This window comes from Acanthisitta chloris, unplaced genomic scaffold (genome assembly GCF_000695815.1).
Source record: "Acanthisitta chloris isolate BGI_N310 unplaced genomic scaffold, ASM69581v1 scaffold7994, whole genome shotgun sequence".
NCBI classification, from domain to species: domain Eukaryota; kingdom Metazoa; phylum Chordata; class Aves; order Passeriformes; family Acanthisittidae; genus Acanthisitta; species Acanthisitta chloris.
Genome location: NW_008670937.1, coordinates 42,620 through 68,206, shown reverse-complemented (window position 1 = coordinate 68,206; position 25,587 = coordinate 42,620). Strand labels below are relative to the sequence as shown.

The 25,587-nt window shown below is 42.4% G+C and overlaps 1 protein-coding gene across 1 annotated transcript in view; it reads left to right on the top strand.

Moving 5' to 3' along the window:
• Window positions 1-25,587, top strand: part of UNC80 (unc-80 homolog (C. elegans)) — a gene marked incomplete at its 5' end in the record, with an annotated part of 127,435 nt that overhangs the window by 62,328 nt on the left and 39,520 nt on the right. The window contains 17 exons of the mRNA XM_009073891.1: window positions 6-52; window positions 3,582-3,785; window positions 5,281-5,381; window positions 7,819-8,016; window positions 10,141-10,248; window positions 10,954-11,092; window positions 14,201-14,382; window positions 14,745-14,876; window positions 15,393-15,579; window positions 16,585-16,713; window positions 17,237-17,380; window positions 18,690-18,790; window positions 20,306-20,392; window positions 21,158-21,341; window positions 21,965-22,059; window positions 22,954-23,043; window positions 23,400-23,501. Of these exons, the coding sequence (XP_009072139.1) occupies window positions 6-52; window positions 3,582-3,785; window positions 5,281-5,381; window positions 7,819-8,016; window positions 10,141-10,248; window positions 10,954-11,092; window positions 14,201-14,382; window positions 14,745-14,876; window positions 15,393-15,579; window positions 16,585-16,713; window positions 17,237-17,380; window positions 18,690-18,790; window positions 20,306-20,392; window positions 21,158-21,341; window positions 21,965-22,059; window positions 22,954-23,043; window positions 23,400-23,501 (2,230 nt within the window). The remainder of the gene's footprint in view (window positions 1-5; window positions 53-3,581; window positions 3,786-5,280; window positions 5,382-7,818; window positions 8,017-10,140; window positions 10,249-10,953; window positions 11,093-14,200; window positions 14,383-14,744; window positions 14,877-15,392; window positions 15,580-16,584; window positions 16,714-17,236; window positions 17,381-18,689; window positions 18,791-20,305; window positions 20,393-21,157; window positions 21,342-21,964; window positions 22,060-22,953; window positions 23,044-23,399; window positions 23,502-25,587) is intronic.

The window sequence follows — 25,587 nt, the reverse complement described above, 5'->3', positions numbered from 1 at the left end:
CACAGCAGCAGCCACACCCTCAAATCTGAGGCTGGCTTCGAGGAGAAAAAAGGTTTGTCAGCACAATAAGGCTTCTGTGTTCTCAGGGCTTGTGAAGTGGCGCTTGATGTTATGTTTTCATTTGCATAGACTGTGTTATAAAGCAGGCAGCCGTGGAGTCACGTGGCTTTGAATCATTTCAGAGATGCTTCTGGCCTTCAGGTTTCAATATGACAAATGTGAGAAGCAAAGATGTTAAATTTTATAAAACAGTGCTATGACTGAAACCGACTGAGAGCATTGTAAGATTGCCAAAAAGGAGTATGCCTTGTTTGAAACCGTCTCTCAGTGGGATGCTGAGAGAAGCACTACTATTTGATTCACTTTAAAAATAAAGATAAAAAGTGTTCTTGTTTGGGGTGGGGTTTTTTTTGGTTCTGATTACAGTTTTTCACTTTGAGGAAACCACAAATTAGAAGGAAGTTCAGTATCTTCCTGTGACAGTCAGTACTGGTTTGGAAGTCATGGCATCTCACAGAATTAGTGATTGATCACTTGATCTCTTGAATTCTTTGCTACCACATGAAAAATACACACCTGTGTGGCTTTTGATGGCTAGCAGATGTTACCAACATAGTGTACACTGTACAAGCAAACTTCAAGCTCACTGTGTTTTCTGAGAATAGCAGATTGTTCCCATTTTTGAGCCATCTCATGCAAAATTCACTATCTGAAGGTACAAGTGTTGCAATACAATATGCAGTCATCGCGTGTATTTGCAATTAGAGACTAAACTGCCAGACAGTTACCTGTAAATGATTCTTCCCTCTAACAAGTTTCCTAGAAAACATTCTGTCTCATAATAGCCATTTAAAGGTGCAGGTGTTTGAATGATAATTTTGTTGATTGTTCAAAAAGGATGAATGTTTGATGATTGTTTGAAAAGAGCAGAGCCTGTGGCTGGTTATCCTCTAGGAACTATAATGTCTATTAGTGATTCAAAGTACCTTCTATTGACTTCAGGGAGCTTTGGATGAAGTTTGTGTTGTCTTCAGCTGTGACCCTGCCACAATTACTGGAGAAATTATTAGAAATGCATTCAAGACCTGTATGGCATAAAAGTTTCTCCACAATTGTGTGTCAGATGGGACAGTTACTTCTGTGAAGACAGCTGGGTACCCACCTAAGAAGGGTGAGCTGGATAAATTGATGCTCAACCTCATTTTGTGTGTCCTTGACATATTGGCAGACCAGACAAGCACACAGCCTTATGATCTGCCTGGTAGTCTAAGATGAGTGCAATAAGATGTCTCTACCTATTTAGATGAGGAAAAGCTTGGGTTTGGGTTTGGGGTTGTTTTGAAGATAGTTATGACAATTACTTGAAACCAGTTCTCAGCTTTTCAGGGAGTAGTCCAATCCACTGGGATGTTACCTGAGTGGGAGAAAGCCTCCAAGCATGCAGTCCTGCTGGAAAGTGCTGGTGGCCAGTCTCTAACTATCCTATTTTTCTTAGACAATGCTGACTTAGCTTTTCCTTCACATGTTACTGTGCAACAGGCATAATGCAGAATTGAGTTATTTTTGCAAAGACAGTATTAACTTTCTGCATCCTTGACTCTGTTAAGCTACATTTTCCTTCAGTTCCAGTTGGGGTTTTTTTTTCCATTCTCCCTTTTCCCTATGGTGTCACATAGCTTTCCTTTATTGAAGCTGCCTCTTTACTGCATTTTGAACATGGGAGAATGGACTATGGTAGGGAGGAGGAACCCTAATATGCCAATATACTCTAGCAAAAATGTCATTCCAGTATTTTAGAAGCTACATAAATGCAATATAATGTTATATTTTAAAATTACAATAATTATGTTCTTTTCTCTGGCCACAGCATATTCTTCTGGGGATCCACCTGGGCCAAACACAAGAGATGCAGAGGCATCTGTCATAATCTACACTCTTCTAGATAAGAAATTGTTGTTGTGTGAATGTAACTTAATTTTTTTTGCCTGCAGTGACAGGTTTCTATATCTCAACCTCTTTGATGAGTACTAATCTGTTTCCTTTCTTTTTTTTTTCTGGAGTGTTAAAAACTTTGCTCTCATTGCTCCCTCCAGGCATGGCTTAGCAGCTATCCAAAAACTACAAGTTTACTGTATAGAATCTGCTCCAGGTAGGTCTGAAATACAGACACTACAGCTAGGTAGATGCAGGCTCTCAGAGGATCATGTGTACTCTTTGAGTGCTAAAATGGGATTCTACAGACTTCATGAAATGCAGTTACAAGTGCTCAAGTGGCTTGGCACTTGGAGGGCTGATCTGAACATGATTCAAGCAGTAGTGATTGCTAAGGAGCTCAGCATGGCCACTTGGAGGGAGATTCTCTGGTCACTCAACAGTGACTTGCCCAACTGATTCATGAGGACTGAGAAGTAGCTTTCAAAACGTATCCAGCTGTCTTCAGCCAGGACATTAGCCACTGGAACTGAGAGTGGGAGTTCATTTCTGGAGGAATTAGGGGCATTCTCAGAAGTAAAGTTGTTTGATTTTTCCTGAAGCCAAAACACAATTCTATTTAAATATTTTGCTTACCCTTGCTATCCAAAATGTCCTGTTCATTCCCAACCACACACCAAAAGGCAATTGATCACACGTGGCCTTGCCTGATTAGTTCTGCAGTAAAATGACTGAGTGTTGCAACATTTGGACTGACATGCTGCCATGTACTGCCTTTGAACTGAGGAGAATGAAAGTGCAAACAGTTGGTGCTTTGAACATTGAACCATTTCATGTCTGTGCTCATCAACAATGCAGAGTGTCAATGGATGTTGTTATTGCCTGAAAGCTGCTGATTTGTCTGAAGGAGAGGATCTACATGCTCCCGTTTCCTCTAAAGCATTCTAATGATGAAGAGTAACATGCAGAGACACGGATTTATGCAAATCTTACTTCAAAGAAGTCTTGCGTGCTAACCTCATGAAGCAGACTCCCCTTCTGCAGTCACACGTGCTGTATGAATAAATAATTGATCCTACTGCAGAGCTCAGTGAGGTTTACAGAACCCAGATCCACAGGGAAAATAGGTTTGTCCATGGTGCCTTGTTCATGCTTGGGATTCAGCCATCTATCCCTAGCAAGAGGTGATTCTGCACTAACATAAATCCCAAGGGCTGGCAAAGAAAACTGCAATTTACATCCATTGGGCAGATCCTATTTGCTGGCAGGAATTGATTCAAATTGGTGTGAATTGTAGGTTTTCCTTGTCCATGTTTTGGGTTTCTGTTACAGCAGATGACACTGCTTGCTGGTGGTTGAACAAGGGCTAATTCCAAATACAGACAAGGCCTGAGGTGACGTACCAGGTCTCCAGGAAATGAAGTGCTGAATATATCTCTGTAAAGCATCTTTACTGCCTGATTGAGAGAGCTGCATTGGCGGTGGCTTTGGAGGGAGCCTCTGGTCCCACATTCCTTGGTTGAAGAAAAGACGCTGCAATACAAGCTGGCAGCAAAGGGTTGGGAGGGAGGGGAGGGCCAGGATCTCTTTCTTTTTTAAATGGGGAAAAATTAAGGGGAAAAAAGTCCTCTTTTATTCTTTTAATACAGTTCCCAGCAGGAAGATCAGGATAGGAGGCTCCCGCTTGCTCCAGATTAAAGGAACCCGCAGTTTCCGGGTGAAGAAGGGGGGTTCCCTTTCCAGCATTCGCCGGGCCGGCAGCCTAAAGAGCACCAAGTTATCACGGCAGGACTCAGAGTCTGAGAATGAGGAGCTGCAGCTGTCCCACAGCAGGGACACTGTCACTGATATAGGTAACTTAGATGAGTGGGTGGAAAGGGAGGGGACATTAGACAGGACCTAAACTCTTGACGTGATTGCAGCACAGCTAGAAATGACAAGAGATCCCCACCCCAGCAGGCTAGGAAAAATCTAGTCTTCTTCAGGGACTGCCTGGACTAGGGCCTGGCAGGAACATGGTCCAAATCCTGTGTGCAGCGTCAGCTCCGTGAACAGATTGTCAATTCAGCGCTCCGTGTTAGAGCACGAACTCTTGGAATGCTGGTGCCTGCCAGCCAAATGCTTGCTGTCTTTAGGGGAGCACATGCACGTGTGTATATGCACATACACACACCCCTAAATCATATGGTATTATGAATACATGAGGTCATATGCGTATATGATATTTTATTGTCCATAGCAACAGATTTGTGAGATATATATGTATATATATGTATGGACATGTACTTCATATTCTGTGTTGGATATGATGCTATAGCCATGTCATATGACATGTAAAATATATATTCCTATATGTAGAACATAACATCTACATGCTGCATACTATACTTCTACATATTGGCATATACATGTATTTTTTACAGTCTACTGCCTTCCTTAGTCCTAGAAGGATGGAACACCTTAAATTTATCCTATGAAAATGAATTGAACATCCTGCCATGGGAAATGTCCATCACAGTTGAAATAAAGGAGCTTCCTCTGTTAAGAGCATTAACCGAAAACTATGGATACAGTTGGAGCTGAAATAACCTCCCACGCTTAATGGCCATTTTTATGTTGCACAAAAGATGCTTCAGTAGGTGAACATGGAGAATAGGATTGCCCATTCTATAGACTTTGGCAGGTCACAGTTCACTTAAAGAGGAGAAAGAAAGGATAAACCAGAATTCATCTCTAGGCATCTAACATTAATGTTAGTTTTATAGGAGGCCCATAGGGTATGAAATGGCTAGAGGAAACACAGAGATCAGTGAAGTTCCCAGGGAAATCCCTCCCTTGGCTGAGTTCTTCAGAACTAGTGTGCTAGAATCAGGATTTTTTTCCCCTTTCATCCCCATGACATTAGCACTTTCCATGGGCAATTAGCAATGTCTATGCCCATTGGCATTTCAGTTGGATGCCACTTCTGGTGGGCTTTTTGTTTACATTTTTAACCACAGAGCCCAGTCAATGCAGATCACTAAACCAACCACTTGCAGCATCTGAATAGTGCAAAGAATTTGTTTCTGATGGTTTTTGATTATTCTTTTCCCTTCCATCAAAGAAAAAAGCAGGGAGGGAACAATGTTTGCTACTGACAAGGTGGCCTGTGGGCCATGTCAAAATAGTTCTTGTAAGTGTCAAGCCAGCAAGATACAAGGATTGGGGAGGGGTGTCCAAACAGTCTTTCCAGTGTGACATATTCCGTCTGTTCCCACAAGGCTGGCCTGGCTTACAAGTGCTGTCCCTAGTCTTAAAGTACATAGGGAGCAATAAAACAACCACCTTTTGGGTATTTTTCTTTTGAAGAAGGGAGCCCCTGGAGTGCGAGTGAGCCCAGCATTGAACCTGAGGTGCTGAGCAACACAGGCACAGAGGAGAACTATCACCGGAACATGTCGTGGCTGCATGTAAGTACGAGTCACTGGCAGTGATCTTCAAGGATGACATTTTCAGTAGGAAAACCTTTGTGCTGGCAATAACCAGATCCCAGTCTGTGCTTTCTTCATATAGCATCAAGGATGTCAAGTGTAAGTAAGCTGCAACCTTTGGAAATTGTCTGTTTGCCATTTCTAAAAAGGACTGAAACCAGAAAGTTTTTGTCTTGCTTCCTCTTCTATTTAATATATTTAATTTTTAAGGGAAAAGGGACTATTTATCTCTAGGTGTGCAGGGAGAGCCATGCTACCTCAGCTGAAAAAATCCATCAGCTTAGTATTTTATGCCCAGCATGGCTAGTAGTGGATAGTTCAGGGAGAGCAACAGAATGGGCTACAGTGTGAGCTGAGCTCTCAGCTTCTGGGACATGGCAGTTTAGAAGCTACCTGTATAACCCAACAGGGTCTTACATAGTTTTGACTCTATTCAACAGACAGGGAGTACAATGGTGCAGATGTGGTTTGGTGATGCAGGGTCTAAAACACCCATTTTGGCAATCTCTGTACCCATGATTTAGACATGCCAAAAGTGAATTGGCTTAACCTAACACTTTGATGTCAGGAGCAGTTCTTAATAGTTGTCTTTTTTTGGAAGAGGGTGGCAGAGAAGGGAACTTCAATGTCATGTCTTCCAAGCGAGTACCTCAATAACCCCGCTTCTCTGTCATGCTCTTGGTAATGATTAGACTTCATTTAGAAATTCCAGTGTAGTAAACTGAATATGTTAGACATGTGCTGAATACCTAGAGGATGAGGGAATCTTCCCTAGTTAGCAGCTTAGGATAAATCATGGTGCCTTTGCTCAGTGTGGGAGGATGCATGGACTCATGAATGCTGAAGGAGACTCGAGATGTTTTCCTCACTTTATATGTGATTAGCCTGCATAGGAGGAAGGAAGATTTGAAAAATCATCTGCTCCAGTTAATGCCATGCAAGTACCACTATCACATGAGAACTTTGGTTTTTTTGTTTGTTAGAAAGAATATGTGGGGGGATGGCCACTAACACTACAGGAAAAACAAAAGTCTGCTTTACTTGATGGTCACAAGCAAGCCAATCAAAAGGATCACTGGTTCCAATTGCAGCTAGAAGACACCAGCATTTCCTTTACCTGTCCTTTGCAGCAGCCTGGAGTATGATGTCCTCACTCTGCGTCAGTGTGCCATAACTGCAAGTTGTAAAAGTGAACCAGAGGCTGGGTAAAGGCTCTACAAGGCTGATCAGGCTTATACCATTTGCATATTGATACAACACTAATGGCTTGAGCTATTCCTGATAGACCCCATAACAACATGAGGCCAGAACAGGCAGGCAAAGACAAGAACCCCACATACATGGCACAGATGGTCTTTCAAATTAAGCTTCTGAGTTTTTAGAAGCTCAAGTATTTTAAGGTTGAGAATGATGCGGCAGCCTTATTTGAGAGAGCCAGCAGCCTCCAGCTGTACAGATCATAAGTGGATGGAAAAGGTGGGATAGCTTCTTTCTGGTAGTTTTGCATTAGGTTGTGGGGTGAAGAGAAGAATTCACAAAGGCCACTTAAGACCTACAGTGTGAATGGCTTGGGGGTGACTGTGTGTTTTCCTCAGATTGCTACTGACAAGCTGGGTTTGTGTGTAGCATGAAGACCAATGCACAAAGAGCTGCTGGACTGTGAGTTTTGCTCTCTGGGAAGAAACATTCTGAGTTACACCAGAGAGCAGACACTCAGGTGTAGACTTACCAAGGCTGTCTTTAATTAATTAGTAGTGTTGGTGCAGCAAAGCAGGGCTCAGAATTGCTAATGCCCAAATATTTATTCTGGTTTCTAGATGTGTTTTAGAGCTTCTTGCTGCTATATGACAAGACCAGTAGAAATAGTAACTGAGCCAGCTAACACAGAGCTGGGCTGGATGGGTCTACCCCAAGCACAGTGAGGGATTCACATGAAGAACAACTCACACAACTTATTCCTGCTTGAGAGCATACTGAGACATTTCCTCTTGCATTCCTTGAAGGAAACTAACCCCTGAACCTAATGGGTTTGCAGCTTTAATGACAATTTACTAGTTGAGAGTTTCCAGCCCAAGCCCCTATCTCAGAGTGGTGATACAACAGCTTTTCTACAAACTGAGAGAATGATGTTTTCCTCAGCCTGAATTTTGCCACCAGCCAAACATACACATCTGCAGCAGCTCTGTCTCTGCTTTGTTAATGCTAATGTTTTTTAGCCATGCCTAGCTAGTTTGCAAACCCCTTGTAAGTATGGAGCTCTGCACAGACACACATACCTTTTAAAAAAGCTATGTTGAGCTTCACACCTTCCCAGTTCAGCTGTGGAAGAGTTAGCTTGACTGTCCCCATCACTGGCTGCCCTATGCAGCTCTCCATGTAACTCCCTTTTCTACAGGTAACTATTCTCTTTTTCCAGGTTATGATCCTACTATGCAACCAGCAAAGTTTCATATGTACCCATATTGACTACTGTCACCCACACTGCTACCTCCACCACAGCCGGTCCTGTGCGCGCCTCGTCCGGGCCATCAAGCTCCTGTATGGGGACACAGTCGACTCCCTGCGAGAAAACAGCACATTGAACAATGCACCAAGAGGCAAAAAACAAAAGGAAGTGAGTAATTGGAAAAAGCAGAATGTTTTGGGATTTGTCTGGGCAGGTCATAATTACCTTCAAAGTCTGCCTAATGTACTCATACATTTCTTTCATGACAAAATGAACACAGCCCTTCCTAAACATAGCTTTGCTGTAAAGAAACCAAAACTATTAAGTCATTTAGCATAATGGAAGGAACATAACCTGTATTGATTGCGAAGAATCTTAGTTGCTGATAAGATCATTTAAAAGCTTATAAACCAACTTTGGATGTTCTTTAATGGCCTGTACTTATAAGCCTGTGGAGTCCAGTCTCTTTTTTTTTTCATGTTCTTTTGTCATCTGTTGGTAAAAATTACTCTGAAAATTCTTGTAAAATATTGTGTAATTTCTTTCAGGTCTGAGCTGTCAGAGCTGTAGCAAGAATTGTATACATTAATCTTTAATGTTACAGCCTCTTTAATGAGACTCTTAATGAGCAATTCAGCAGAATTTGCAGAGAGTATTGTGCTTTTTTAGCCTAATAAGTGGTGCCTTTAACTTCAGTAGAAACACACTTTTAGTGAAGTGCCCACCCAGGCACCAACTGAATCATGTCAACAGCTGGTTAATACTTTCATATTCCTGACCACAGCAGACAGACTACAGTTATTCTGAATACTTGTAATGGCAGAATCATTCAACTGCTCTGCAGTAACATTGAAAACAAAAGTGTTCATGAAAGTCTCATGAAGGTTTCAGTTTGGTAAGGAGGCTATCATCCCTGGAAGTGGCAAATGAAGGAGTAGGAGACAAATTCATAACGTTTCTTCATCAACCAGCAGATTGTTTGTTTCCTGTCAAGTTAGAAAATTGAAGGGTATTTGTATGGAAGAAAGCACAGAGCAGATGAAACAGCAGCTAATGTTTCTCCTTTCCCAAATACTGTAACACCCATATATTTCCTCTGGCACAGAAAACTAGTGTATCACTTAGTAATTTAGAAAGAGAGGCAGTCATTTCCTCCACAGAAGGCAGGCTGGAGATGAGCAGCTGGCAGTGTTCATGAAAGGTAGAAAAAGAACATTGTGCATTACTGTGCGTTGTTTCATCTCCAGCTTTGAACTACAAGACAAAAAGGTACACATTTCATCATCCATCAAACCATCAGAGCCTTTAAGCAACAGCAAGGAAAAAAGTTTGGGAAACAGTAAGGTTGTTACAAACACACGTACGATGTTTGTACAGATCTCACTGCAGGAGAGTTAATTAATAATTTTTGCTTTTCTTGATAGCCCTCCCTGCAAGAAAGACATTGAAGTGTCCAGTGAAGGGCAACTGAGCTGGGGAAGGGTCTGGAACACAAGTCCTATGAGGAGTGGCTGAGGGAACTGGTGGGGCTAAGCCTGGAGAAAAGGAGGCTCAGGGGACACTTTGTATCTCTACAACTACCAGAAAGGAGGTTGTAGCCAGGTGGGGTCAGCCTCTTCTCCCAGGTAACTCACAACAGGACAAGAGGGCATAGCCTCAAGCTGCACCAGAGGAGGTTCAGGTTGGATAGCAGGAAGAAATTAATCACAGAAAGGGTGGTCAGGCGTTGGCACAGGCCGCTCAGGGAGGTGGTGGAGTCACCACCCCTGGAGGGATTTAAAAGACATGTGGACGTGGCACTTGGGGACACAGTTTACTGGTGGACTCAGCAGTTTTAGATTAATGTTTGGATAATATTGATGACCTTACAGGTCTTTTCCAACCTCAGTGATCCTATGAATCTATGAGAAATCTATGAGTTTTACTCACTAAACACTTCCACTGGTAATGTTTTAGAGGGAAACTGTAGACTTTTTGCCTCTAACCTGCTTAACAAAAAGATGAATGTGACACCTACGAGGATTACACAGAGCACATTTACATACTTCATTTGGTTTCCTAGCTTTTGCCTTAAGATTTTACTGGGAAAAGCACTGTTAAAAACAGAAGAAAAATGGATGAGATTATGTCCTCTCACTGATACCAGGCCTGTTGCCAGCAAAGAAGGCTTTGTGCTACAGTTCTGATACCAGATGGTTTCTAGTGTATAGAAATTTCTCTTGTACATGATCTCCTTTTCCACATTTTGGGAAATCTAAATGTAAACTCCACTTTCTTTTTATTTCCTTCCAGTGCTCAGACAAGTCATGCTTAAGAACTCCTTCTCTAAAAAAGAGAGTGATCGATATCAACTTGGAAGGGAAGAAGGACTCTGGAATGCTAAAATACATCAGGCACCAGGTACTGACTAGGCTATATGATAGTTAGGGTGGCTGATAGATAGATGGCAGGTTAGACTGCAACAAGAAGGAACATGTATATGGATCTCCAGGCTGATGTGAAGAACTGTTCCTGAATATCAATCAGTTCAGCCCTGCATGTTTCCCAAGCCTCTTTAACACAATCAAAGAATCCTTTAAACATGTAGCTCCATTAAATTGCAGTCTCTGGCTTTCCATAGTGACACTTGCAGCAAAGCTGGGGATATGAAGAAAACAAAAAAAAAAAAACTCTTTAAAAATATTTAAAAAGCCACAGATGTGTTTAAGTACGACCTGTCACTTTACAGCAATAGTTTGCTTTGGTCTTACTTGTTTAGTGTTCCTGAAGAAGTTACAAAGGCCTATTCTTAGTGAGATTTTCATGGATGTGTATCACTGTTTGTGCACCACCTTGGGAGATTTTGGCTTTCCTTTCGTCCTCTTTATCAGTGTTTTGGTGATGAGACCGACAAGAAAAAGACTCCAGGAACTAGCTTGCAAACACTGCTCTTTCAGTGTAGCCTGCAAGCAACGTTCTTCTGTGGAGCATTATATGAAATGGCTGAACCTAGAGGTTATTGATGGGTAATCTGCAGACCAAAACTAGGGTTAAATTAGTGAGTGTGTTGTTCCCTGTAGATAGTTTGCACAGCTCAGCCCTCAGGCATGGCTTGGTTTGTTGCAGGTAATGAGCCTCTCGCCTGCACCTTTGTCACTGCTAATCAAGGCAGCTCCTATCCTCACAGAAGAGATGTATGGGGACATCCAGCCAGCAGCGTGGGAGCTCCTGCTCAGTGTGGATGAACACATGGCTGGAGCAGCAGGTAAGAGAACAAAACCACTTTGGATATCTACCCTGGTTGCACAACTCACAGTAGATCACAGGACTTAGCAAGACATCTTTGTAATGGATCACAGAGTTTCTTGGGGGTTGTTTATTTTCATAGACCTTCATGCTCACCTCTGTACAAAACAGGTGGTCAGAAGGATCAGGAGGGCAATCTATCAGACCCTGGTTGTGTTGTATGGATAGAGAGCATCAAAATTGGTATTTGTGTTCAGATGGGTTTCTAGGCAGATGAAACAGATTCAATGTAATGAGTTTACTGAAGTATTTTGTATGTTGCCTCATTGAACTTGTTAGTACCAGCTGAGGGCTGATACAAAATCTGAGAAAGGAAATGAGAGGGGAACTGTCACAGCTCCTCTGTTGTACTGAAAGGAAAATTCTCATGTTGCATGGAGACTGCAGCAATGCTCAGTAAGTAGTCTTATGGCCTGGTATTTATCTGAATTTTCCATTTCCATTTGGTTTTAAATTGTGCAGATGTTGATGACATGTAGTTGAGAGGCATCTTTACAACAGAAGACATTGTATACCTGTGAGAATATATTACCTTGAAAAAGAAATCCCAGACATGGGATGAAATGTATTGCTACAGACTAGTAATAAATATATAAGAATAAAGAAATATATAATATGATTTTTTTTTTATGAGCTTGAACCTTATTTCATGGAAATGATTTAGATTCAGACTGTCTCAGGTCTTCTCTATACTCTCCCTTTCACCTTTGCCTTTCCCAGGTCAAATGTGCAGACAAGAGGAGAAGGAAGCAAAATACCAAAGAGAAATAAGCTACCTGAATCAGTACTCCTTTCTCCCCTTCAAGTCTCTTTCTGGGGGAATAATTTTGTATACTCTTTGAACCCAATGATCCTAAAGGTCTTTTTCAACCATAATGATTCTATGATTCTAATAAAAAAATTGCATGGCTCTAAGGGAATGGGACCAAATTCTGCTGCTCTTCCAAAGCAGCCTCTGAGATACATCTTCCTCTTTCTACCTATCCTGACGGGAAGAATAAAATCCATTTTGAGGGTCTGTAGTAGCTTTTTTTTTTACTAGAGAGTGATTTCGGCCCCAGCATAAATTACATTCATCAAGGTCAACCCCTGAAAACCCCTGAATGTTGCTAACCAGAAGCTGGAGAAAATCCCTCTTTCGTTAATGTACCACAGCACCATCTACTGACCTCTCCCAAGGCTGTATTTGTTGATTGCTCCAGCATCAGCCCATACTTAACATCAGTCCTACTAGGACTTGGCACAGTTATACTGAAAAGACCAGAGAGCAGAAAGTTCTCTGATCTGGTGAAACTGGAAAGTCCTTACAGCACTGGGAGCCTTTGTAGGGCAGGACAGGACCTAGGCAGTCAGAGAGTAGTCTTGTTTTCCTGCAGCGTTTAGGCAGACTCCCATCAGCACAGCTCTCGTGGCTGGCACCTGCTGAAATGTGTTAAGGCAAACAGGATGGCAAATGTCCTCTTTCTACTGTGGAGGAACACCCACCAAATCTAGAGAAATTGTCTCCAGTGCTCTGTGGTGAGTTACTGGTCAAAGAAGCCAAGGATTCTCTGACACCCACTGAACTCCCACAGCAATCCTGTCCCCTCAGAACTGTCTCCTGCATAATGCCCCTCAGACACCATTTACAGTAATTGGCCTCCATCAGCCTGGAGTTTAACTAATGTCTGTCTATATTCAAATATAATCCATTGAAACAACTATGAGTTGTTGGAGTGGGATCCGGACCTGGAGTAACGATGAGTCTCAATATGAGTATGGTCGTTCTCCTTTATTCTTAGTACTTACAAGATATATATAGACATTTACACAGAGTACGCGAGCGCAGCGGATACATGATTGGTTTATTGCCCTTGTCCCAGTGTCCAGGTTAAACTTATGATTGGAGCAAGCAGATGTCTGTCCACATTCCAGGATGTTTTCAGGAATACCAGGGAGCTTGTTGACACCGGACTCAGAGCCGGTCAGAGCCAGCTCTGCCAGGCAGAGCTCGCTCCTTATCAGCAGTTCAAGGCTAAGTCACAGCTGCTGTAGGCCTCACACCACACTACCAGCTGGGTTGTCAGCTTCAAGAAGATCATGTCCCTTTTCGCATAGCCATTCCTCCACAATGAGTCAGCTCAACTTCTGCTGTGCTGTTTTCCAACGTGAGCTGGTCCTTTGCCTTGCAATTCATAGTAATTCTGTTTTCTCTCTGAGGCAGATTATGATCATTGCACAGAGCCCATTGAACTAAGAACTTTTCTTTTTGATTTCACCCATGAAAATAGGCAGGTGACCTCTACTGGGGCACTGTCTTCTGCTCCAAGGGGAAAGCAGAGCTTCTGTTACACCAGCCTTATTAATCGACACAGAAATCACTTGGAATTGAAATCTTTGAAAGCCAAATTCAATTAGACCTGTTACTTCAAGAGATGCTTCTTGGTTTCAACTAGTCATGACTGAGATTGTTATTGAGAATCATAGAATCAACAGGATTGGAAGAGACCTCAAAGATCATTGAGTCCAACCCTACCATGGTTACTAGCCCACTAAGTGCCACATCCAGTCTCATCCTGAAAACCTCCAGGGATGGTGAATCCACCACCTCCCTGGGCAGCACATTCCAATGTCTGATTACTGTCTCTGTAAAAAATCTCTTCCTAATATCCAACCTAAAACCTCCCCTGGCAGAGCTTGAGTCTGTGCCCTCTTGTCCTCCTGCTGGTTGCCTGGGAGAAGAGACCAACCCCCACCTGACTCCAACCTCCTTTCAGGGACTTGTAGAGGGTGATAAGGTCACCCCTGAGCCTCCTCTTCTCCAGGCTAGAAGATCAAAGGTGTATTTTGTTTTAAAAGCAGGCTTTCCAGAAGGATTTACAAGCTTCTCATGTAATGCTGTGTGGCTCCAAAAGGTGGAATCACACATGAAGCAGAACAGCTTTTGCTAGGCCTGGTAGAATCCTGATCTCATTTCTGTGGCCAAGATTGGGTTTCTTTAGGTGGGGGGGTGTGCAGCTGTGGTTTTTCTTTGTCAAATAAACACATTATTAAGAAAAACAGATGATCAGATGTTCTCTCCCTGCAGCTGCCATGTTCCTGCTGTGTGCTGTCAAAGTGCCAGAGGCTGTTTCTGACATGCTGATGTCCGAATTTCATCATCCAGAGACCGTGCAAAGACTGAATGCCATTCTCAAATTCCACACACTCTGGAGGTTTAGGTACCAAGTGTGGCCAAGGATGGAAGAGGGAGCACAGCAGATATTTAAGGTACATAGAACACATGAAGCACAATGGTGACATTTACTTCTCACCTTGTGGGATATATGTGTAATGACACACTGCAGTGAAGTTACCTGAAACTTTGTTTGGAGAAAAAAATGGTTGTGTAAGTCACACTAGTGGGGGAGGTGATGTGTAGAGCTGTATAAAATGAGGAGATTATAAATGGAGACTCAAATCAGGAAGGATATCAGAGAAAGAAGTGTCTGTCATACATGGTGTTACAATCCAGTGAGATATGGAGGTGGGAAAAATTTGCAGAGTTGATTAATATCTTGGGCTCATGTTTAATTAACAATACTGACAGTATTAGTCTGCTGTAACAAAATATCTTTCATGTCTTTGTTTAGATCCCTCCTCCAAGTATAAACTTCACTCTGCCTTCTCCTGTGCTGGGTATGCCATCTGTGCCAATGTTTGACCCTCCCTGGGTCCCTCAGTGCAGTGGGAGTGTGCAAGATCCTATAAATGAAGATCAGTCGGTAAGCAGACATCATGAGAGTAATCACTGCTTTTTCTCTGTAGTGGTATGCGGGAAGTTAAGCCAAAAGATGTGGACTAAACTCTGAGATTTTCTTTCCCAGCTGGGAAAAAAGTCTAGTACAGTCTGTGCAGGACACACATGGGCATAAGGCTTTTCTATTTGTTCAGTGAGGTACTGTGCTGCACCTCATATTCCTGTGGGAGACAGTAACTCAGATCTTAGGAGCACACAGCTGTTCTCTCTCCAAGAGAAGAATGGTTTACTTGAACTGCCTGACAGACCATTTTCTCTGCACTCAGTCATGTGGTATCTCCTGAGAGAAGTCTGCATCAAGGTTTATTGTAGACATATCTCCAAGAAGAGTCGCCTGGTGAATCTCTGTTCAGCTGGCATGAGTCTGATTTGTCTAGAAACTGAGCTCCTGAATGTCACTGAGGTCTCTGTCAGAAAATCAGGGGGTGTGCATCTTAACTAACAGCTTCAGGCTGTGTCTCTTCTCTTTTCTTTCCAACAGAAGTCATTTTCAGCCCGAGCTGTGTCACGTTCCCATCAGCGAGCAGAGCACATCCTGAAGAACCTGCAGCAGGAGGAAGAGAAGAAACGCCTGGGCCGGGAAGCCAGTCTCATCACTGCCATCCCCATCACTCAGGAGGCCTGTTATGAGCCATCTTGCACACCAAGCTCAGAGCAGGAAGAAGAAGGTGTGCTCTGGGGCCAGGAACTGCATTCCAGGAACCTGAGAGCACTTCCCACCAACACAGAGCACTGCTTAGGGGGGCGATGTTCGTGTTAGAAATGTCACAACCACATCCATTTGTTGAAGAGTCCAAGTCATTAAGAAAAAGTGTATTTAAAAAATAGTGCAAGAAAAACACAGAACCTCAGATGTATTGAGTGCTCAGTGTGTGATGAAGCCCCTTAACCCATCTCCCCCCACTGAGTTGGAACTTGCCATCATTCAGCATCTCAAAGATGACAGTATCTTGCAGGATTTAACACACTGAGAATATGCAATGCTAGGAATGAAATATGTCTTTCCTAATTTTAACTCTTAATTGACTAAAGGGTGTGAGGTATCACCCAGTGGCAGTATCTATCTTGAAACACATAGCTTAGGATATGCTGAACTGCCCCTGGAGTTTTCTACCTTTATGGTGACTAGTGGGGAAGCTCAGATGACCAGCTCAACCTCAGTACCAAACACTCAGACAGTGAAAGTTACATGACATGAGACATGAAAAGGTTAGTCTTTGGGTGAGGATTCTTACTCATCGAGGCTAATAGAGCATAAAGACTTCATTAAAGACATTCCAAGGCATGTGCCATTAGACAAGTACAGGGATGTTCAGATCTAAGGTTACATTGGGAAATCTGTGAACAGAAATCCCAATTCTTAGGAAAAGCTACACACCAACAACCACAATGGTTAACAGGGATTGGATGAAAAGAAGTACAGAGCTGATGCAGTTACAGTGTAATGCATCCAAGCCCTGAACACTCTTATGGAACAATGTCCTGCTGGTTCCCAAAGCGTGTTCAAGTTATCTATCCGACTGATCTTTACAGATTTTAAATTGTACCTTTAGAGTGTTACCTGACTTGAATTTTCAATGTTCTGATTTGGTTGTAAGTGCTGTCCTTCAGAAAGGTCCCTAAAGTCTGTCAGCTGGATCTGGATTGACATTTCCTATTCTCTTTGTCAGTAGAAGAAGTTGCCAACCTGGCCTCCCGCCGTCTGTCTGTGAGTCCATCCTGCACCTCCAGTACATCTCACAGGAACTATTCCTTCCGCCGTGGCTCTGTCTGGTCAGTGCGGTCAGCAGTCAGTGCAGAAGGTGGGTTGACTTGACTTTAGAGTCTCCTTTCCTAAGATTTTATTCACTGGAAACCTTTGCTGTTTATCCATAAAGATGTGGTGTTTCCTTTTGCCAAATATATTCCCAAGCTTGAGCCACTTTATAGTAAATTACTGCCCTGCACTATTTTATTCACCCCTGCTGTCACAATGTCTTCTCTTGCCTCTCATGTTCCATTTGGAGAGTAGTGCCACAGAGAGCTCTCTATCTAAAAACTGGTAATGAAAAGGGATTTCACCAAAAAGAACTGGGTTGCCTATGAGAAGAGAAATGTAAATTGAAAAATTATATAATTACAATGAAAAATCTTGATCAAGAAGTTGGCTGGCAGCTCAGTTTCTTCTTGGAGATAACAGTAAATCTGTTGTGCTTGCAAATGATGAGACAGCATATCAATTTGTTCTGTTTGTACAGCCCCTAACATAAATGATTATCTAATCTGCTTGGATAGTATCACAGCTTATTCCCTAACACTCCCTTTCCACTCTTCTTACTGCTCCAGATGAAGAACACACTACAGAGCACACTCCAAACCATCACGTGCCCCAACCACCTCAGGCTGTGTTTCCAGCATGCATCTGTGCAGCAGTGCTTCCCATTGTCCATTTGATGGAAGATGGAGAAGTCCGTGAGGATGGAGTAGCTGGTACTGACCTAGATTAAACTTCGAGGGATTCTTGTTCAGGAGTGGCAAAACCTGTTTGAAAACTATTAGAAAGTAGATTTACAACAGAAATGTGACTATGTAGGGGTTTTCCTTTTTTTTTCTTTCCATGTTTCTTGTTTGGTTTTGAGGGTTTTTTTTCTCATTTGAGGCCCGAAAAACCCTTCAATTCAGGAAAAATATTGAGAAGCTGAAAAGGTGGGAGGCATACCAGGATGGTAAGAGTCTTAACATAGATGTTCTGTGAGGAGTGATTGTAGAAGCTGGGCTTCCTTGGTGTGACCCAAGGAAACAGAGTTAGAGGAGCACTAACTTAGAGGTTACAACTTGGGAAGTTCAGGTTGGAAGCTGGGAAGGAACTTCATAACCAGGAGCATAGTGCAATTTCTGTTGGTTCTCCATGCACAGGGGTTATTGAGCCCTGGCTAGTCAAAGCCGTGGTTGACGTATTCTGGTGTAGGTGACAGTCCCACTCCAAGCATGGCTTGGACTAGAGAACTCCAGAGGTCTGTTCCCACCAACATTTCTTTGTTGTTATGACAAACAGAATACCACAACTTGAATATTTTGGTTATGGTCTGTGATGTATTTGTTTCTCTAAAATGTTAATACATGGTGGACTGTTGCCCTTCCATCATCTCTCATCACTTGTCATGTCAGCTAATTGCACATTTAATTTTATTCTACATTTTGTATTTAGTTTTGGGTGGATGTAGTCAGCCATCTAAATAATAAATGTGTCATTTTGTGATCAGCAGCTGAGTACTGCAAACAAAATAATGAATAATTCTCAGTTGTTGTTGTTAACCTTCACAGGATTGCAATTAATTGCGCTTTGGGGAGTTGCTCATCAACACAATTCTCTGCTGACTACCTAATACTCTTCACCAATACCAGACAAAATCATTTGATGAATCACCATGAAACCAAACTTCTATGCATGAACAGAAAAAGTACATGAATTTATCTGTTTCAATTGCCAGATTTTCTCTATCAGGAGTTATGAATCTAAATAGTTATTTCTTTATTACTCCTTGACTACAGTGGTGAAATTCTTCATGTCATATCACCAGTAGTTAGCTAAGGTTCACATATTAGACCTGTGATTATTATTATTGAGATTACTGCACTGGTGACCAGAAATCCTAGTGTATCAGAGAGGCTCTTGTATGTTTCAATAAAAAACATGACAGTTGGGGTAGAAGATTAGGAATGTTTTGTGCCTAAGTGTACCAGTTTGAGGCTTCTCTAAGGGAGATGGTTCTGACATTGTTTCCTTTCTGTCTTGCAGTAAGTGCTGTTGCTCAGCAGGTCCTGTGGAACTGCCTAATTGAAGACCCCTCTACAGTTTTGCGCCATTTCCTTGAGAAGCTCACAATCAGCAATCGACAGGTAACGTTGTTCCTCTCCCCAGCAGGTATATGAGCTTCTCAGAGCAGGGGATCACAGCTGCAAGCAGAATCACTCTGTGGACATCACTGGAGAAGAACATTTGCTATTATAATATAGCATATCATCATTTGGCTTCAGTCTTTGTCCACTGATGTAAATGGGACAAAGCTGATTTATCCCCACTAAGGATCTGACCTGCTCTAAGCCAAGCTTTGAACAACCCTTTTGTCTAACATAGGCAAATATTGCCTCCACTCAGGCTACTCTGTTCAGCTTTCTCTGAAAGACAGGGGTGGCCTGGCTTATTACACCACTTTCTAGTGCATGGCTAAGCTTTATGGAAGAGAGGCATACTGTTTCTGACTGGATGAGAGGCAGCGAGACTCTCCATACCATTTTCTCAACTGCACACTTGGTGTATAATAATATCACTGTCCTCATCTTTCAAGCCATCACCTAAGAACCTGACTACAAAATGAATATTAAACCTTGACAAAGGTCAGGAAAGGCTACCCTTTGGTTCCTTGAGTAATCAGGTTTTAGCGGCCTCACTATTCCTGAAATTTCTCAGTCATAGTCCACCATATTCTACTTCACAGAATGGTTTGGGCTGGAAAGGACCTTAAAGATCATGTAGTTCCAATCACCCCACCACAGGCAGGGGCACCTTCTACTATATTATGTAGCCCAAAAGCCCATCCAGGCTGGCCTTAAGCACTCCCATGGTGGGGCAGCCACAACTTCTCTGGGCAGAGAGGTTGTTTAAGTACCTTTGCAATGGAAGCTGCACATTGTCCAGCCTCAGAAGCCTGTCAGCTATTGCAGCCTGCTGTTTCACCATCTCTTCATAGGCCTACTGCAACCATCAGTAGAGAACACAGACAGCAGGTGTATTTCCTTGGAAGCTATCACCAGAAGTATCATTGGTACTGATTGTATATTCATGCCCTTAATACTAGCTCAAATCTGCTGTGGGTTTAGAAGATGAGGGCCATAGAAGACATTTTATGACACCATCTGTCTGTCGCTAGTTGACAATGAGATCCCATCCCCTCCACAGCCTTTCCCACCATAAGAAATGTATTAGTCTACATTTAAGGCAGGCAGCCTCTGAAGGAGGGAAAGTTAGATTCTGCCCAGACCTCCTACCCAGCAGCCACAGCTGTTGAGGTGAGCTGAACTGATTTCACAGATCATCTAGGTAGTCATCACAGGGATTATCACATGGATAGGAGTGCAGAATCAGGATGCTACCATCAGTACTAATTGCAACAGCAGATACTGGCCTGTCTGAGATATAAAAATAAAGGCACTGGCCTGGGTGCTGTGTCCTGGGCCTTATTTTGCAATATGTGGGAGCAGACACAGGAGTATAGTTCTGCTTCATGCACTGAGAGACAAAGCTGAACAAGAGAATATGGAAAAATGGGAAGAAACAAAACCAGAAAGTACAAAAGGAAGAAATCTATTCTGCATTTTTTTGATGGAAAGAAAAATAATTTACATTTCTTCCAGGATGAGCTGATGTATATGTTAAGGAAGCTTTTGTTGAACATTGGAGACTTTCCTGCCCAGACATCTCACATCCTCTTCAACTACTTGGTGAGTAGCTTGTGAGTCCACTGTGCAGCCTGGAATCTCTCCTCTGCCTGCATGTCTCCTAAAACGTTAATGTCACAGTCTGCAAGGAAATAAATGCACTTAGCTTTTCCTCACATCTGCTTCTGGCTGTGGGGGCAAGTCACCAGTTTACACCAGCCTTTCAGTCATTCTGAGGAGAGGGAAAAGAACATTTAATGTTTTATTAAACCTCTAAGCAACCTGTCATGGATTTCTGAATTGAACCACAGACAATGAGTTGTAGACCAGAAACCTTTAATTATCTTACTTAATTTTCATTCAGAAAGTGCTTTGCTCTTAGAGAGCTCCTATTGAAGCAAATCTAGCAGCTTCTTTCAAGACTGTAGCCAATGCATTTGCTACATGAAGCATGAAGATGAAGTAGACAAGATATATGGTACTCCAAGGAGCCTTCTGTTTTTTGTGTGGTGTCTACATGGCAGCCCACCAGAGCAGAAGGCATAGGAAGTCTCCTACTGCAGAAGTTCTCCCTTTTCCTCATTTACAATGGCTTTTAAGGCTGTGCTGCAGCAGTATTTTTTGCCCCAATCCTCATGCTCTCTAGAAAAAGGAAGACTAGTACTGGCAGATTGTTCCTCAGTAGGCATAAATTTTCAGGATGTAAGTCTAATGAGTTTATTCCTCTGAATGAAGAAAGGTAGAACAATGCTCTCATTCTGTGTTTATACAATGCTCTGCAGTTAAGAGTGTGTACAACCTGATGTTCCTTTTACTGATTACCTGCAGGTAGGACTGATCATGTATTTTGTACGGACTCCGTGTGAGTGGGGCATGGATGCCATTTCTGCCACACTCACCTTCCTTTGGGAAGTGGTGGGTTATGTTGAAGGACTCTTCTTCAAGGATCTCAAACAGACTATGAAGAAGGAACAATGCGAAGTGAAGCTGCTGGTGACTGCCTCGATGCCAGGTATAAGAAATGAGTCTTTAAATCTCCTTCACTTCCGAGTTCATGACCCTCCCTACCAAAAAGATCCACAAAAACTGGATCAGAAAAAGACCTCTTACAACTGGCTGCATATTCTCAGTCAGTTTTTCTTGACTTGAGTATTCAGTCAGTAAATTCTACTACTTATTCCTCGAGATTCAGAAAGCCACTTTAAGAGCTCTAAAAGAAGCAAAGAGAAAGGGTATTAGAACAGTCTTTTCAGCATAAACCTTTGTGCCAGCTGGGCTGTGAAAGGCTGGCAGGATGATCACTGTAAGACTGTTACCATTCAGATTCCGACCATCATGAGTCAGGCAAGAGATATCTTGCTGAAAAACGGATTTGACCTTTTACGTTTGTTCCTTCCTCAGAGTGACAGTTGCTGCTAAAGGCAGCTCATCCTTTAGGGAACAAATTGATTTCTCATTGACTGTGGAAGTATGAGACTATGCTAACACTACCCAATGCATTCCAGACAGGACTGGCATGGACTGTCTGCCTGCCCAGAAATGGATTTTAACTACCACTTTTCCTCCATGGGCAGTCTCTTGAAATTGAGTTAATTATAGAGGCCAGAGAGAATGCAACTCCTTTTCTTCCTTTAGGCACAAAAACCCTTGTTGTGCATGGACAGAATGAGTGTGACATCCCAACACAGTTACCAGTCCATGAGGACACACAGTTTGAGGCTCTTCTGAAGGTAGGAGTGAGTTTTTGAACTGGACAAACTGTTTAATAGTACACTTGCTTGGCATACCTGTATGTCAGCAATCCATTCTGCCTGATCATCCTGTTCTGGTGTTGGGAAGTTCTGCTGACGGGCATTTTTGCCTCCCTGTGAGGGGAGCTTGGTTGCAAGAAACAGGATCCCTTATGAAAGGATAATAGAAATGCTCTGAGCTCACAGCCAGCCAAAACATCACAAATTCAACTACATTTGAAGACACTGCAGCTTGTTGGGTATTTGCAGTATATCACCCTTTTAATAAATGCATCCATCATTTGAATGTTTGGTTTTATCTGAAGACAACAGAATGATCAAGAGTGAAAATGATGATTCAGTAGCCACAATGATATTCTGGGATCTGGGAGATGTGAGGTCACTTTCCCTTTCTGCCAAAGATTTCCTGGATGGTTTTAACTGAGCCACAAGGAAACAGGTTTTAAAAGCCTTCAGTTTGTCCAATTATGCCAAATTTTAATGAGAATCATGTCTCAGTGCTTTGAAGGATCAGAAATTCAGTGTCTCCGCACATCACCTATCACTAAAGCTTGATAAATATATAGTATGGAAATGGAAGCTGCAATACCCATGTGGCTCATACAGTCAGACAAATATGTGTGATATAATGACATCAAAATAAGTAACATCAGTCTTCAGGACTGTGATATCAGCATCCATTGATTATCACAAGCACATTCAGCTGCTTTATGATTAAAAAATAGATTTAGAACTAATGCTGGAAGAGTATACCAGCCTGACTGAGGTTTCTGCCTTCATACGTTATTAGCTGGATATTCTTCTTTGGGATGTTGTGGCCTTTGTACAAGACAATTATAAAGTAACAGGATGTTTTGATTTCTTCCTTTTCAGGAGTGTTTGGAGTTTTTTAACATACCTGAAACTCAGTCTTCTCATTATTTTTTAATGGATAAGCGTTGGAATCTCATTCATTACAACAAGGTAAGGCAGAGGTCAGGTCCAGATGGCTTTGTTCCTTCTTAAACGTCAGGGTTATCCAAAGGGGTAAATGTGCTGCATAAATAGACAGTTCTGTCCTGTGAGCACCACATCCTGGGTGTTTAATTGTGTGTGGTGATTGAAATTTGACAGGAGAGAGAAGAGGCAGAAGAGGAGTACCTGGCTCTTAGGTCATTCATGTCTAGTTTTCTTAGAAAAAGAGCACGTTTCTCCTCTGATTACACTGTCTGAAAGCCCCTGCCCTTCAGAAAGGGCTAAAGGGCCTTTTATTCTGTTCTACTGAATGATGCTGTTACAGCTACATTTGTTTAAAATACACTTTTCTCCTTTCCTGGCAGACATATGTCCGTGACATTTATCCTTTCCGGAGGTCAGTTTCTCCCCAGCTCAACCTGGTGCAGATGCATCCAGAAAAGGGTCAAGAGCTCATTCAGAAGCAGGTATCCTACTGTCACCAAACACCTCTGCCCAGAAAAAAACCCTGTAAATAAACCATTATTTTCCTTTAAAGGCCTTCACTCATGCTGTGTGCAGACTGAGAGCTTTGCTGGAGAAGCAGTAATGGTCAGGAAATCTGCCTTGGGGCCATATACAGTGTATAGTATTTTAAGCAGAGTCAAATATTGGGATATGAATTCCCCCCTGCTCTCTCTAGCCAGTTTCCTTTAGGTGCATCACTTTGCATTCTCCTGTACTTGGCCAGAAGAACTTCAGTTGCCTCAGCTTCCGAAGTTGCTTATTCCTTTCTTTAAGGTGACCTCTGGCTGGGGAACAGGAATTATTTGTTCTGCCTTTTTCTCTGTAGGGAATGTTACCTGCCTCTCTTCCTTGTCCTGCTCTCAGATGGTAGTCTTTATCACAGCTACTCCCAGAGGCACACCAGTAGCAGCTCTGGTCAGGGGAATATCTGCCCTCTGAAGAGCACTGTCCTCCCTATGTTCCAGCCTCATGACCTGATAATCTGTCCTGCTGATGTTCTACGGTTCCCAGGAGCTCTCCCTTAGGCATGGTACCCTAACTAAAGTGTCAAGGCAGTGCCCTCAATATCCTGCAAACCACATCTCTTTATGCAGTGAGTCAATGGTATTGAGCTCATGCTACCTGTAGAAGTCACATGCTCTGTTCTCCACAAAACCAGAATTGTCTCAGTAGCACAGAGTTGAGTGTTTAGGGAAAAATTGTTCTAGGTGTATCTGCAGAGTTTGACAACAATCAGGAAATAAAAAAGGGAGTGGGGGCATCTGGTTAAACAGTACTGAAGATACTGTAGTTGTATCCCTAGCAGTGAGAGCATAGAAAAATATCATCAGGAATGGTTACAAAAAGCAGCTATCAAGCTGCTGAAGAGCTACTAGCAGCTTAAATAATGGAAAATATAGTTAATACTGTCTCATATGTGTATGCTATAGAATAGGGAAATATTTTGTGTACTGCATCTGCCATTAAAAAGTCAATAAAAATCTAAAATTATGTGGGATCATTTTGATTGGTTCTCTAATAGAAATTATTCACACTGATTCTAGGAGATGTGTCCTACAGATAAGTGAGTTTGACACATCCTACATGATCCAAAAAGATATAAATGGCTTGTCCAGTTTTGTCAGGGCATTATTTTGCTTTCCACATTTTTCTGTTTAGAGCACTTAGAGCCCAAAATATTTCTAAGGTAAAACTTGTATCAAGCACCTACCAGCCTCTCTGTAGTCGTGCCAGATGTTGCTGGAAAACATCCAGCTTCAGCAAAGAAGGCAGCACTGTAGAGACTACCCACAGAGCAGCAATCCATGGAAAAGTACTTTCTTTACTGTTGATTGATTGAGCACCCAATTCTGAGCTGAGTGCACTTCAGAGCAAGGTCACAGCAAGGCAGGACATGTGGAGCTGAGCTTTATCACATGTTAAGCCACATGCTTCAAGTTTTGGCTTTGTCCCAGTAGCTAAGAGCTGTCTCAAAACTGCTTCCAAAGACCGTTACTTCTATTAACTAAGCATCACTCTGCCTTATGGTTACTTTCAGCATCAAAATAGAATAGCAAACCTGAGAAGTCCTAGCACTAAAAATTTCAAAGGATGGTGGTGTAATGGAACTTGGTTTCCCAGTTGGTGTAAACCAGAAGTGATAATTGGAAATCAAGCAGAACTTTGCTCCTTCCGGTAACACAGAGTCTAGTCTCTTTTGGTTTATTGACTGCTTTTCTTTTGCAACTGTACACACAGTTACTATGGCCAGACATGAGCCAACTTCACCCCAAGAGGCAGATAACAATTCCAACCTCATGTTGACTATAGTCTAAGACCTTGCAGAGAGCAACTACAACCATCTGCCTTTCAGTTTGGAGCTGGTAAAGCTTACACACTGGCAAAGCTCACATTAATCTACAGAAGACCACATGGCACAGTGGCAAAGTGTTTGACAGCCACTCAGGGTCCTCCAGAAGTCTGAAATAGAAAATGTTGTTAGAACATCTTTTACAAACATGATCCATCTTTGCAGAGCCAGGCTGGAGAACAGTGGTCACACAAATC